The sequence below is a fragment of the Ylistrum balloti genome, unplaced genomic scaffold, assembly GCF_031769215.1.
Source record: "Ylistrum balloti isolate Yb309-2 unplaced genomic scaffold, AGI_CSIRO_Ybal_v1 Utg370466, whole genome shotgun sequence".
Taxonomy (NCBI): Eukaryota; Metazoa; Mollusca; class Bivalvia; order Pectinida; family Pectinidae; genus Ylistrum; species Ylistrum balloti.
The window spans coordinates 76914-91071 of record NW_026782307.1 but is presented as its reverse complement, the minus strand read 5'-3'; the positions used below and the strand labels follow the sequence as shown (position 1 = coordinate 91071).

Below are 14158 nucleotides of genomic sequence, written 5' to 3'. Positions count from 1 at the left end.
TGTCAACTAACCTCTAGAGAACCGTTAGAACATAACATTAACACACTTTGGTGTTTAGTTCACAAACAAACTGAAAATGTCACGTCCACGTTCAAACTTTTGCATCCTAACGCGTTACATCTCAAAATGAAAATGTCCATCATAATTTTTTCCATCACCCGCCCAACGAAGTTGGCGGAGATATTAAACTGGGTTCCATGCGTCCGGATGCTGGTTTTAGCATGATACGTTTTGAATGACTGATTGGATTTTGATGAAGCTTGATTGGTACACATGTTACCTTGATCCTTTGCCCAAGTTTGATTAATGGTGAATTCCGCGCTTATTTAATGAGACTGCTGTGACCTGATTGGCTGATTTCTTTAATCACTCTGTTTTCTACACATTATCTTGTGAAGTAATGACAAGATGTTTTAGGAAACTTGCTTTGTAGAATTATAACCTTAATTTCTTGTTCAGGTTTGATGATCGGCAAATTCTATGCATATTTAATGAGACTGCTGTGACGTGATTGGCTGATTTCTTAAATCTCTTAAGGATCGCGTTACGCACTTCTTTCAAAGGAATTATCATCTTCTTATGAGTCTTGCTAAGAAGACTTAGTACCTTAACTACGCACTGAAGTTAGATTACGATTAATTCCGCAAATATCTAATGAAGCTGCTGTGACCTCAATGACTGATTGCTTTGCAAAGGATATCTGCCTACGTAATGATAAAATTTAGATGGGACTTGATATATATATTACGTATGGAGACTGATTAAACAAGCTGCTTGTACCTGATTGTATGATTGCTTTCGGCAGGATATCTTCTGAAGATATAATAACTTTCATTTTCCAGCATTCAAAACGGAAATAAAGGTATGATAAGATGATTTCAACATTCACAGTATCATGCTGTTAAATTGTTGTTACATTGATCACTTTCAACAATCGAGCTTTAACCGCCATATAAACAATAAATGGTTTTAAAACTTGTGTTTTCCATGTTGCTCACTATAATGTATTTATTTTACAAATTAACTTGCGGGGAGGGGGATCTTGTTGACTATCACTTTTTCTCTTATTTTGGAAAACAAAATAGTTATGAAAATCTTTTACAAAGGAATACCAAAAATAGAACCGAGGTTCCTGTAGATTTAATACATGTATATTGGTGTTGTTATCGGATGTATGGTATGGCCTAGATAATCTGTTTCCATGATGTCATCATGTCCTAGTGGGGACATATGTAATGTGACGTCACCTAAGAAAGGAATATAGATCAGACTATCGCCAAGTTAGATTTTTTTTTTGCATCAGTCATATTAAATGTTGCTTCCGCAAATGTTTGAAAAAGAAGCTACATTACATGATAAACAGAAAATTATCTTCGTTTCAATAAGTAAGAGATTGATGAAAGTCGTGAAGACTTTTTTCATTTTACTTCTTCAGTGGCGCGGTAAAATAAAAATCATTGATTTATAATCCTTATATGAAATGAAAATTCATTTACAGCTACATGTAGGATCCTTAATGAACCTCACCAGTACAATTTGCGACAAAACGAATGTCAAGTTTCATTTAACACTATTTTCTTCATTCGTTATTCAGTGATAATTGAAAGAGTTTCAACTAATATACAAAAGTTATATTTAAATACATTTATAATTTTTGATATTTTTATGTGTTTAAATTATTGACAATTGTCTTGAACATTGACTTGGACATACTACAGTGCCAACAAATAGGAGGCAATGAACTGTTTTAAATTAATATTATCGCTATTTCGAGAAAATTAAGCTCTGGAGATAATGAAATAACGAGGTAACGTAGGTCGACTATCTTATAAATTATTATTTTCTCTTGATAATAAAATCGACCATAACTATTGAAACGGGAAAATAGTTGTTATAATTGTGACAATATTTGTATACATTGTAGGAAACCATTATGCACAGCCATGTGAGGTTTCATTTGAAATGCTAGGCGTAGAATGACAATGATTAAGTAGCTCATGGTGATTTGCAATATCGAAGATTAGGAATTACCGCATAGGATATTATTTTCGCGGGTGGGGGTGGGAGGGGGGATGGGGGCAGATATTATCGCCATTTCGAGGTACAATAAATTGATCGCGAAAATTAAGCTCAGGAGATAATGAGATCTGTGTATACAACATGTCCTTTTACACCTTTTACATCATGAGCGAGAAATTTTAGATTCGTTAAAATATAATTCGATCGTTTGAAACGACAATCGCGAAAATTTTAACCCGTGAAAAGTTACGAGTTATGATGTATTTTAAGAAATACAGGATATTAATGAAATATGGATTGATTTTCAATTATTGAAATGTTGAAAGCAAAATGGATGCATTTTTCACAGCAATTATATAACACATTATTATTGTTTTTCTCTATCAATTTTGATTTGTAAGGATGCGATGATATCCTCAAAGGTAAAACAAAATACTCCGAAATTTATATCCTTTGCAATAGTTTGTATGTTAGTCGTATTGCAACACAGCCTGCTATAAAAAAGAAACGTAAACATGGAAAAGTATGAGTATAACTCTGAACCAAATAATGATAATAGCGTAAACATTATGATAGAAAACTTAACTAGGAATTATTGTTCTAAATGGAATCTTAATAATGATAGAGTTCAAGATATACAAATGCACAGCACATTCTTTAGAAACTATGCAGTATTGGAATTTAATACATTTGTAGAAATTTGTATAAGTGCACCTCCCCCTATACTGTTTTGACATTTTGTTTGCTTTTGATATTGTTCATGGTATTACAGTAGTTCCTCCGGATTGCCCGGTAGCTCCAGTAGCCCCTGTAGGTCCAGTAGCCCCCGTATCTCCGGCTTGTCCTATAGCTCCACCAGACCCTGAAGCTCCAGTAGCCCCTGTAGGTCCAGTAACCCCTGAAACTCCAGCCACTCCCGAACTTCCAGTTGCTCCTGTAGGACCTGCTTTACCTGTGGGTCCAGTAACTCCAGCTGCTCCGGTAGGTGACAATCCATTTGATCCTGTTACTCCGGTAACACCAGTGGCTCCCGTAGCGCCTTGAAGACCCGGTGGACCTTCATTAACGTTTGTCGAAGTTAGCACAAGCGCTCCTGCAATGAAACAATAACATTTTCAAACGTATTCAAATCATGTCCCAAGATATTGGTTGAGGAAAGCGATCACCGCTTCTATGTTTTTTAATGGCACTTTCAATATGATCCATGATAATAATTTGTCCTTTAGTAATGATTTTTCTGACATTTCTGGGATAATCTGGTTAAATCCCCTTTGTCTCAACGCCTAACAGTTTCCTCCAACTTTTTACCGTACAGATCTTGATTGTAGAGTATATAAAATTTGCAATACATCTGTTTAAATTGTCCGATCTTTTGATTCCAAGGAATAAGAACATATACAACTTTGTTCGAAACATTATATTGATTTGTTTCGTTTTGTTGATATTTCTTGGGGATTTTTTTTTATCGGAAATTGGAAAATTGAATTTATCGCCTCCACTACTTAAAATGTGCAAATTTGCGAACATTTATATAAAGAATAATACGGACTTCTTGGATCCTTTTGATAGCTCTTCATGACATTGTTGACATGTGCAGCTTTGGCGATAACAGGTGACATTAATATGTCATTCAACATATTATAGGATCCCCCTTTTCGGTCTAATTGTCCAGTTTTTTTGTTTTTTGTTTTTTTCATCTTAATATTCATTTTTGTTGCGAAATTATACGCAGAGATTCTTATCGTCGAACAATGGAAATGCATTTGATTTGGAGCAATACAATTTTAGCGCATTATCACCGTTTGGCAATTAGTGCAATGATGAATGTTTGTATACATAAAGGTTGCTATATAAACATTATTCAGGAATAATCACAGTTATATTACAGCGCAATACTTTCAGCAGGAAAAGCTAAACTTCTCGCTAATATTTGTTCGCTTACAGTATCTTGTTTCAACATTCTTGATAAGAAGTCTGAAAACTAAAAGGAAATAGAATATTATAAATAACAAAGTGTATCAAATATCAGACCAATTATTTATATTCAAGTATCAGCTAATAGTTCGTACACACGTTCTTTAATTTAATAAAATAGGTCCTGTTATTTCGTCAACACCTCTTGACATTTCGCCAAACGTTTGCTGTTATTTCAGTATAAGACTGAAGACATTTTACAACTTATGCTATTGTTATGTCAAAGAATGCATTTTTTAGTAAAATGAGCGTTGTTAAGAAGTTTAAAACGTGGTGCTATGTGCTACTTTTTCATACACATCTTATATCATAAAATAAGTGTTACAAAGGCGACATTATGCAAGAAAATACATATCTCGACCAAAGGTCTTTTTCATGGTGCTGTGATATTCAGTAAGTATTTACAAATCTCGTCCGTTCGTCTTCATAATTTTTCGAGGAATTACAAATTTAGGTTATTCAACTTAATTCTTGCGCTATGAAAAAAATCTTCAGTAAGTTATATAATCCTGTCTATACGTCTTGATTATTTCGCCATGACAAGACGACATTTAGCAAATAATTACAAATGTCGTCCATACGTTTTCATTATTTCCCCATAAAAAACGACGTCTATTTACGCAATACAAATGTCGCCCATACGTTTTCATTATTTCCCCATTAAAAAAATAACGTCTATTTAGACAATACACATCTCAACCGTACGTCTTCATTAATTGACCATGAAAAAGGACGTTTATTATGACAATACAAATTCCAAACTTGCGTCTTCATTATTCGTTATGAAAAGACATTAAAAAGAGACATTACAAATCTGATGGTCCTTATAATTGACAGAGGTTTACATCTAAACATAAATTACTATTTTATGGAGATTAAAACCGATTTAAACGAAATCAATTGTTTATTACCGACAGTGAAATCTGAGGAGTGAAACAACCATTTTCTTTACCATAAAAAATGATGAAATAATAGTCACGTGTTGGATGATATTTGTGATACATTAATCTACATTTTGTTATTTCTAGTGTATATAAAGGTGTGTTACTGCGGAAATTACGGTCATTCGGGTACACGCTGACAAAACTTATAGCCCACCAACCCCCCAGCCCTCCTTTCCTGGGGCAAAATGTGGCATAATCCATCTCATGATCGTAACAAACGAACGTGGAACGAACACAGTACTCCTTGTTCATATCCAACACCCAAATAATGGGTTTTTTCCTACCCACTACAAAACCCAAAGAGAGAAGCTCCACCCAATACGTTGATATAGCCACTGACGATGCTGTTAACCCAAACAGGGTCGTTGGAATTCCTCCAGGTCCTACTGTGGCCATAATCTAAAAATAAACACAAGGGTAAGGACAAAAAGAAACAAACGAATACTTTCGTGTTGACAAAATTATAATTCTAGTCGATGTTTACAAAAGATAATTTATTTTCTTGGTCATCTCTTTGCTCTCTAGTCTTATTACTTTTTTAGTAAATTTAGTAGAAAAGTAGAAATACGAAGATCGTAAGTAAGTAAGAGTCCAGCTGCTCCGAAGTTGTGCGTAGAAATAGAACAAGATCGTATTGCACGTGCAGCTAAAATTATGCCATTTTACAGAACATAACTTTGACGCTTATAAGAAATGGAAGCAGTTGATTAACAGAGGAATACTTTTACTGTCTTCTTTGTACATAATCTATTTAAAACAATATTGATTTTTTGTATTTCATTTGATATCCTTTTTCTGACGTATCAATGATATACACGGTAAAACACACTAAGATAAAGAAACAAAATTAAGAGAATATATATAACGATTTTACTAAGATAAGACAGATATAATGTTTGTTATGTCATTTTCAATTTGCCTTTATCATTAAAATTATGTTGATACACAAATAATTTATGTGACATTTCGAGGTTGTGAAATAATTTAATATTGCAATCTATGGTATCTAATGAGTTTGTGAAGACTGTATACATGTGTATACATTTTTTAACAATTCTATTTTTCATCAGTCTCCTCCAAGATTTTAGCAATTTTAGCCCTATACATAATTGACGTGTCATACAAACACTAGAAACCCTGTTTAATTAATCTTAGTTCATCATTTATCTGTCCTGTATCTAGTTGTTACTTTCGGTTGAAATGTGCTAAACTTTTGTGTGTTCATTGTAGGATTATTTTATTTTGTTTGTTCCTAAACGGTTTCCAATGATTCGTTACATATATTTTAGTATTTTTATATAATTTTACATTCTAAGTGATCAGCTGTAAATAGTATTGGCTCTTTCGTTACTAAAACTTTTGATATCCTTCGTTGTAAAAAGAATATTTAAAACTGATTTCAATTTCCACATCTTATCTAAAGTTTCATCTGGTGGAAAATATCGTCAACTCTTCATGGACATTAAAATGAAATCTATAAATGACAATACATAAGCTAAGAAGAGAGATTGAAGAAAGTAATACTTACTGAGTCGGCAGTCCAGTCACTTTAAAGAGATCTGGTCGATAGCACCGACGACAACGCTTACAGGGTTATATAAATAGATCGGTGTCAAGCATTGGTCAATACATCTGTCAACATCCATTCATCTTAGTTTGACGATATGGTGCGAATTTTAGGAGTGTTCACCTTTTCATCCTTTGACAAGCTTTCAATATTTCATCTAAATGTAAGAAGTATCAGAAATCAGCTAGATTTTATTGAAGATTTTACTGGTGAATTGGATGTTTTATGTTTTACTGAAAGTCACTTAGACGATAATGTTTTCATAGATGATCTACTTATACCGGTATTTCCTTCTCCTTTTAGACGTGATAGAAATTTTGCTGGTGGGGGCATTATTGTTTACGTAAATAATTTTCTAAAAGTAACTAGATTAACAGACCTTGAATATAATAGCGATGAAACCATCTGGCTACAAATCACTTTTCGTAATTCATTTATACCGTTGGCACCATTTATAGACCTGAAAATTCTGTTTTACCATTTTGGGACAATTTTAGATCAGCTATCCATTATGCGTTTGACATGTCACCAAATGTTATTATTGCAGGGGATTTCAGTGTAGATTTATTAACTGTTGCACCAACGCATGCTTTTGTAGATATAATGAATTCCCCGTTTGTCAAATGTTATATTAGAACCCACTCGTGTAGGTCATACTATATCAAGTTTACTTGATCCAATTCTTTTAAGTGAATCGCTGTCCTGTATATACTCATATATTATAGATATTGATAGGTCAATCAGTGATCATGATGGTTGTACGGTTAGTGTTAAACTACCCTTTTCTTTTAAATCAGTTTACAAACGTAAAGTTTAAGTGCATCTCTGTCCTGTATATACTCATATGTTATAACATGTAGCAACAGGTTTTAACCATGAAGCTCTGTTATCATTTTACTTCCAATGACGCCATCCCTTCTACCACCCCCATCCCCCCACGTCCACCGAACCTCTCTCTCTCACTCACTCCCATCTATTTAAAATATATTAGCCAATATTTAGGTAAATTAATGATGACTTGATATTGTGATTTTTTTGTTTTGTAATGTATTGATAAAATGACAACTAAAAGTTTAAATAACTTGTTCCAGATCCTTTTGTAAATAATTTACAAGAAAATATGATTAATTTTAAAAAAAGATTCATCATCAATATGAAAAGACTGTAATTTACCCCAAATACGGACACTTCATTGACTACACTACTTGATTTAAAGAACTGATTATGTTTAGGATTTACATTGAAGCATTGATCAATTTGTTTTTAGTCTCATGCTTGCGTGGAAGAAGATCCTGTTTGCAAACTGAATGATTGCGCTTAAAGTTCATTTCACAGAAAGGTTAAAAACAAATACACCACCTAAATGTATAAATTGAATAATTTAATGAAGAAAGTAAATTTCTATAGCAAGTCACTACGCGTAACAGTTTGTGTGACAAGACGTATTCAAAATCCATTCACGAACGGGCCCGTCACATTCCACTAGAAAATGTGTAAAAATACAAAACAAAAACAAAAAACTAACACATTTTACCCCTGATAAATCCGTTATTTATTCGTTGTTTATTGTATTTGTACATCGTAAGATACTTGAATGTTTTACGAGGTTGTAGTTCGTTGTTTGTTAAAAGGGACTAAATGGTTAGATTTCGTTATTTCCCCCATGCTTTTGGTTTCAGGCAAGTATTGTAATACTTAAAATAAGGCTCTTTACAAAATTATAACTCTCTCTAATAGAAATTGATAACGATTATCAGCTTTAAACAAGCGCTAGTCGACACTAGCTCTTGTGTCTACAGACTATCGCTGTTTTGATTGGAGCCTCTTTTCAACCCGCCGCTTTAATAAGATCTTTTACTCTGTATGTGATTGTGTAATTTGCCAAAACTTAATTTGCTAGCCATGTTTCAATTCTTACTTTGTAAAATGATCTTTCGTTTCACGCTATACGCGTGACAGAATTAATGTGAATTAATCTGAATCTAAAATTGCATACACAAAAACATTATTTACTCTCTTCGAACGATAATGATATGAAATGGTGTTGCGTCGCTCCTGTTTTCGACGTTGTTCAGGAAATGGTTATGCAAACTTTAAAATATTATGATTAATAGAAAGTACACAATTTTAAACAGATATTTAAGATGTATCTATCGGTTATGAAATGGATATCTAACATTTCAATCCATTTAAATCATTGAATGACAGCGATCCAGACATCGAGTGAATCAGGCATCGAGTGAACATGTAAACAGATATTATATTCATTGAAGACGAATCAGAAAGCTGCTTTTTTTCGTACAAACAAAGAAATTACAGTAATAATCTAGTGATAATATCTGTATTAAACATGTATAAGTTTCCCCGTAACACAGTTGTAGGAACTTGAAAAGTTATGTAGATCTTCGTTTTTCCTTTATTTATTTTTGTCTTTCTTCATGAATAATTTTTGGTCAAAGATCGTACGACCAACAGTGTCCGTGGACAAAGTTTACAATACTCCGTTCTTTGACCAGTCAAATCATCTGATTATTCTTAAGTTGTGAGTTTTAAAATCAAGATTTTAATGGAGAAAATGAAAGGTAACTCAGGGCATTAGGCTATTGGTTTGTAACATAAACATGTAGATAACATGCGGATTAGAATGATGTTTTCTACCGCTTAGTGTGTGTAAAACCGAAAAGTTGTGAATATTTTCATGATACAAGATTTTGATTTAATAATTATTTTATTGCATAAAGTTCGTACAATAGGATTGGACACAAGTTTTACTAACTAATAAAGCCCTCTCCATTACATAATTTATACACCAATACTTAAACAACAAGCAATGTAACAATATATATATAATATATATATATATATATATATATATATATATAATAACTTTTGATTGAAACATTAGGGAAGGACTGAAGAGAAGGAGGGAGGGTAGGTAAGGAGGGAATAAGGCCGTATATGTTACAAAGGAGGAAATGTGGGGAATGCAGATAACTAGCCAAATCGCTCAAACGCATCAATAAATATTTGAACAGCCATAGCTTCAAGCGAGTTTTCAACTGAACTTAGCCTTACGTCTCCGTTGAAAAGATCGTTTATCAAAATATCACCGGATACCACGACAGTTCGGTAGATAGGGTGTTACGAATTTGCATATAGTTGGTACCGTGAAGTCAGTAATGAAAGGAGTCTTCGGAGGGAAGCCCGCAGGAGCAAGATGCAGAGTTCGTGAGATTGGCTCTGAACAGGTCAGAATTGAGTGAGTTTGCTCTATTTCTCAAACGACAATGAAGAATATTTAGCTTACGAGGACCATATGATAAAAAACACGGTTTAAGCTTGTTGGTGCTTCTTGTGCATAGTTTGGTTTTCAACAAATTCAGTGAACCAACAGTTTTTAAAGACTCATCTAATCCATTCCAGAGATTGAAGACGGTAAATTTTCTGTCGTAACTGATATGCGTTTCTGCGTTATACTTAGTGAGATTGCCAATATGTTCAGGAAGAAAATCAGCGAGGAAAGATGTCGTGGTCCCGTTAATAGTATAAAAAATGGAGAATTTTCGATGTTGACGTCTTAATTCAAGTTCTCCTAACCCGTTTCTCTTCATAGTAAGTCAGATCTAGTATATATGGGTAAACCGGTCACAATTCGGACTGCCTCTAGTTGGATTTTTGACGATATTTGATGACATAATAACTCCACAATTATCCCGTACTTCGCAAGCGTAATCTAATAATGGCCTTATGTATACGAGATACATTGTTTTGAAAGTGTGTCTGTTAATTTTAATCTACGTCAAGTTGCTATATATTTAGAAACCCTTCTAATAATTTCTTCTACATGTTTATTCCATGTTCCGTCACTACACAGTACGACTCCTAGAGGTTTGTGTTGATCTGTAAGTTCAATGATTCAAGGTTGTATGAAACCCATATGACGTTCTGTAGCTTTTTTTTTGTGGACTACATTTTCTGATGGCGTAGTTGATTAGGATTTTAACGTTTTACCTTTGATAGACACTTCCCTTGAGCATAACTCTGGAATTGTTGTGCAGAATTCAACAATACCTTGCATGAAATATCAACACAAATCACAAGTTTGACAAACGTGAATAATGACTTGGTGGATCACATTTCTTCAATTTTACGACCCAAATATATTTTTGTTTCTTGAATTTCAAGAAGAATCACTATTGGGTGAAAATTCCAAAAACAAGTCACATCAACCCATTCTTAAAACCTATTCCCAAACATTTTTTCTATCAAAGCATAACGTTTTGGAAAAAAAGTGAAATTTCATAAGCGAAACTTCATATGTTCTATAACACATATTATGACGTCTGTAGCTGTTAAAGAAGTACAATGACAAATTGTTTTTGTTTTGGGGTTTTTTTTAGCTTACTTTCTGCTGAATTTTTTTTCAAAAAGTCATCATCAGTACAAAAGTTAAATTTCATCGACTTCGAATTTTGAAAAGTGCAACCTCTAAATTACAGTTATATGATCAAAATTAATATTGCCAGAAAGCGCATTTGATTTGATTTTTAAAGGACCAAATTACGACAATATTTTCATGAAAAAATTGCTATGTTGGTGATATATTGTCGAAATTTATTCAGACGGATACTATAATTAAGATTGCTGAATTTATTCTGTCTATTGAATTGCAAAAAGACTTTCATTTCCATACACAGGCTACAAGTTTGCACTTCTGAAGAATCGGCATCGATGTTTATATTACTCAATATAACTGGAACTCTGTTGTGTTCTTCGTACGCGTCAATGAAAACGGCCTAAGTAACAAGTAAGTCAGAGGTAAATTGAAATCAATACGTTATGATGCATCTTGCTGGACGTCGGTTCTTAAATTATCTTTTATGCTTGAGTGGGATGGAAAGCTTTAAGACTGAATAAAAATTTGTCGTTGTCTACGGGGTTTATCTAGAAAAGTCTGTAATGTCCTTGATATCCATTCCGGTAGGTATGTAGGACAACACACAGTAAATAAATAGCCTGCAACTAAAAGATAAGACATCATCAGCATGTCTATACATATATTTTAATGTAAATTTAAAAGAATGAGGAAACCATTATCTGATTTGAAGAGCTCGCTCTTCGCAAGTCGTCATTGAGAGGGGCACATGGAGATGTCAGTAGGTTATTGACAGATTTTACCACCAAACTCTACAAAGTTTGTCAACAAGAAATTCACGCATTTCACGAGTTCATACTCAATATATACTGAGAGGGAAAATAAACGCAATTAGCAGAAAGTTAATATTGTAAATTAAATCCTTGACGTACACCCTTGAAACTTGACAAATGTGTGCATTTGAGTTAGGTCCCTATGGTACCGTATTAAAAGCACTGATGCAAAACTAAACTGCGCACGCCGCTTGTACATAAGAATAAGAGACAAAAGCACAATATCTCGAACCCAGTATAAAGGATTGGTTCAAAATCTGTGTGTGCGAATCTTCAGACATATCCGTCTCGATTTCACACATTTTCAGCATAAACAGTTCACCACCGTAAAAATGCCACGACTGTCCGAAGTTGACAGGGGTCGTGCCATTGCAATCCATCCATCGAACATTTGCCGTCTCATCCAAAACGGAAATAGCAAGGAACACAATTGGGCGTCATCATGTTTCAATTGATCCAAAAACAATGCGTACTCGACTGCGTGCCTTCGGTCTAAGACTGCGGCGTTCATATGTTGGACCACATCTTAATGCGCGGCGACGTGTCAGACGAATACATTGGCTGAACGCACATTCCGTACGACGCTTCCCAATGCAACGTTCGAGAAGGGCCCTGTTCTCAGATGAGTCCAGGTTTTCGCTTTACCGGGCAGACGGCCGACGTCGTGTAGCCGTAACCACGAGCACTATACAGATGCTTGCGTGACAGAGAATGACCGCTTTGGGGGAGGATCGTGGTCATGGTGGGGAGGGATTGCGCATGGTATCAAGACTCCTCTGGTCGTTATTCACGGAAATCTCACGGCTGTCCGCTATAGAGATTAAGTCCTAGCGCCGCATGTTGTTCCTCTAGTACAGCAACGTCAACTGACGTTTCAGCAGGACAACGCCCGGCCGCATGTAGCGAGGATATTCCGTGGTTATCACAATGTGCCCACCTTAGACTGGCCCCCATACAACCCTGACCTCTCCCCAATAGAACATTTATGGGACGAGTTGGACAGAAGGATAAGACGTAGGCCGAATCCTCCAATTAACGTCGCTCAGTTGGCGTTGGCGCTGGATGAGGAATGAAATCGTATACCAATGAGGAGGGTTGATACCCCGATCAATTCAATGCACAAAAGAGTTCGTGTAGTTACTACAGCTCGCGGGAGAGGGATGGGGGTGGGCACACACAATATTGATGGTCCAGAACGCACTTCATTTTGAGTTGGGTACACTTGAATCAACGTCAAATTTGAAAGGTTTACTTAAGGTACACGAATGAAATTCTCGTAGATGACAGAGTGGTCACCTATCTTCCAGTTACACCATAATTACATTCTAAAACCCTTTTCTATTTCCCGTAGTTGACCTGGAAATTCCTAATTGCGTTTCGTTTTCCTTTCAGTATATTTCCTATTAGTTTTAGATGTTTATTTTGGTATAATTCACAATCATACACTTGTTACTATTTACCTGGATTTATAAACCGGCTGTCGGCGATGAAGCAGAAGACGCTTGCCCTTCCGCAATATCTGGTCTTATTCTCCTGGCATTTTTAGGAGTCTCCGTTTGAATTTTCATACTTGGCCAGAGGTTTATTGAGTCAGAGTTTAGAATCTATCGACATGTTTATATTTTCCTGATTTTTTGCAACTTTATACTCATTTCAGGTCATCTGCCTATATAACACCATTTAAAACTTTAGTTTTAGTGACAAAAATAATATGATATAATTATAGTTAAGTTCTTACAAAGTCAAACATATCGATTTTCTATTCATCGTCGTAAATTGATAAAGCAGAAATATGACTTATGATGTATATTTTAGATAGAATATTATTGAAATTATCAAAAATCTCTCCTTCAACCCAAAGTAATTTAAAGTAACAAAATTACCACCACAAGAGAATAATAGTTCACATTTGGCAAAACGTTAATCCTATAAATCCTTAGGGACCTGTTCACTGCATCTCAAAGAGTCACATGTAATTTTGCAATTTTGAACAGCTCTTACTGGAAGACCATTTGTCTGAATTTAGGTCATTATGGTAATGCTGACCATAGCCAGTTGGAAATTCTATAAAAGACACCAAAGTTAATTGCACATTTTATACAAATTAAGAATTATACAACGTAGGAACATATACTCGGTAAAAAGAATACGTATTTCACAAAGTGGCTACAGAATGGTTAAAATTGACACCCTCCTGTATTCTAGAAAATGTAGTGGACAAATACTCTTTCTTCGGATGTGATTACGGTCCCATCTTCCTGGTCGTGTTGAAACTTCTTCTCAATTTCGGGAGTGTTAATCGACATATCAACGTTTACTAAACGTTATTCCTGAGGGAAAAGCTAGAGGCCATAATCCAAAAGACAGCATCAAACTTGAATCAACACAGTCTTGTAATTTTTAGATAAAACCAAGATAATTTGTCTTATCAAGATATGAATTTAAA

General features: G+C 34.6%; 1 protein-coding gene across 1 annotated transcript; it reads right to left on the bottom strand.

The window, feature by feature from the left end:
• Positions 1 to 2777: 2777 nt before the first annotated feature.
• Positions 2778 to 5333, bottom strand: LOC132555244 (collagen EMF1-alpha-like). The gene is made up of 2 exons (XM_060219592.1): positions 5096 to 5333; positions 2778 to 3112 (listed from the first exon to the last, which is right to left on the bottom strand). The coding sequence occupies exons 1-2, from the start codon at positions 5331 to 5333 to the stop codon at positions 2778 to 2780; spliced, it is 573 nt and encodes a 190-aa protein (XP_060075575.1).
• Positions 5334 to 14158: the final 8825 nt, after the last annotated feature.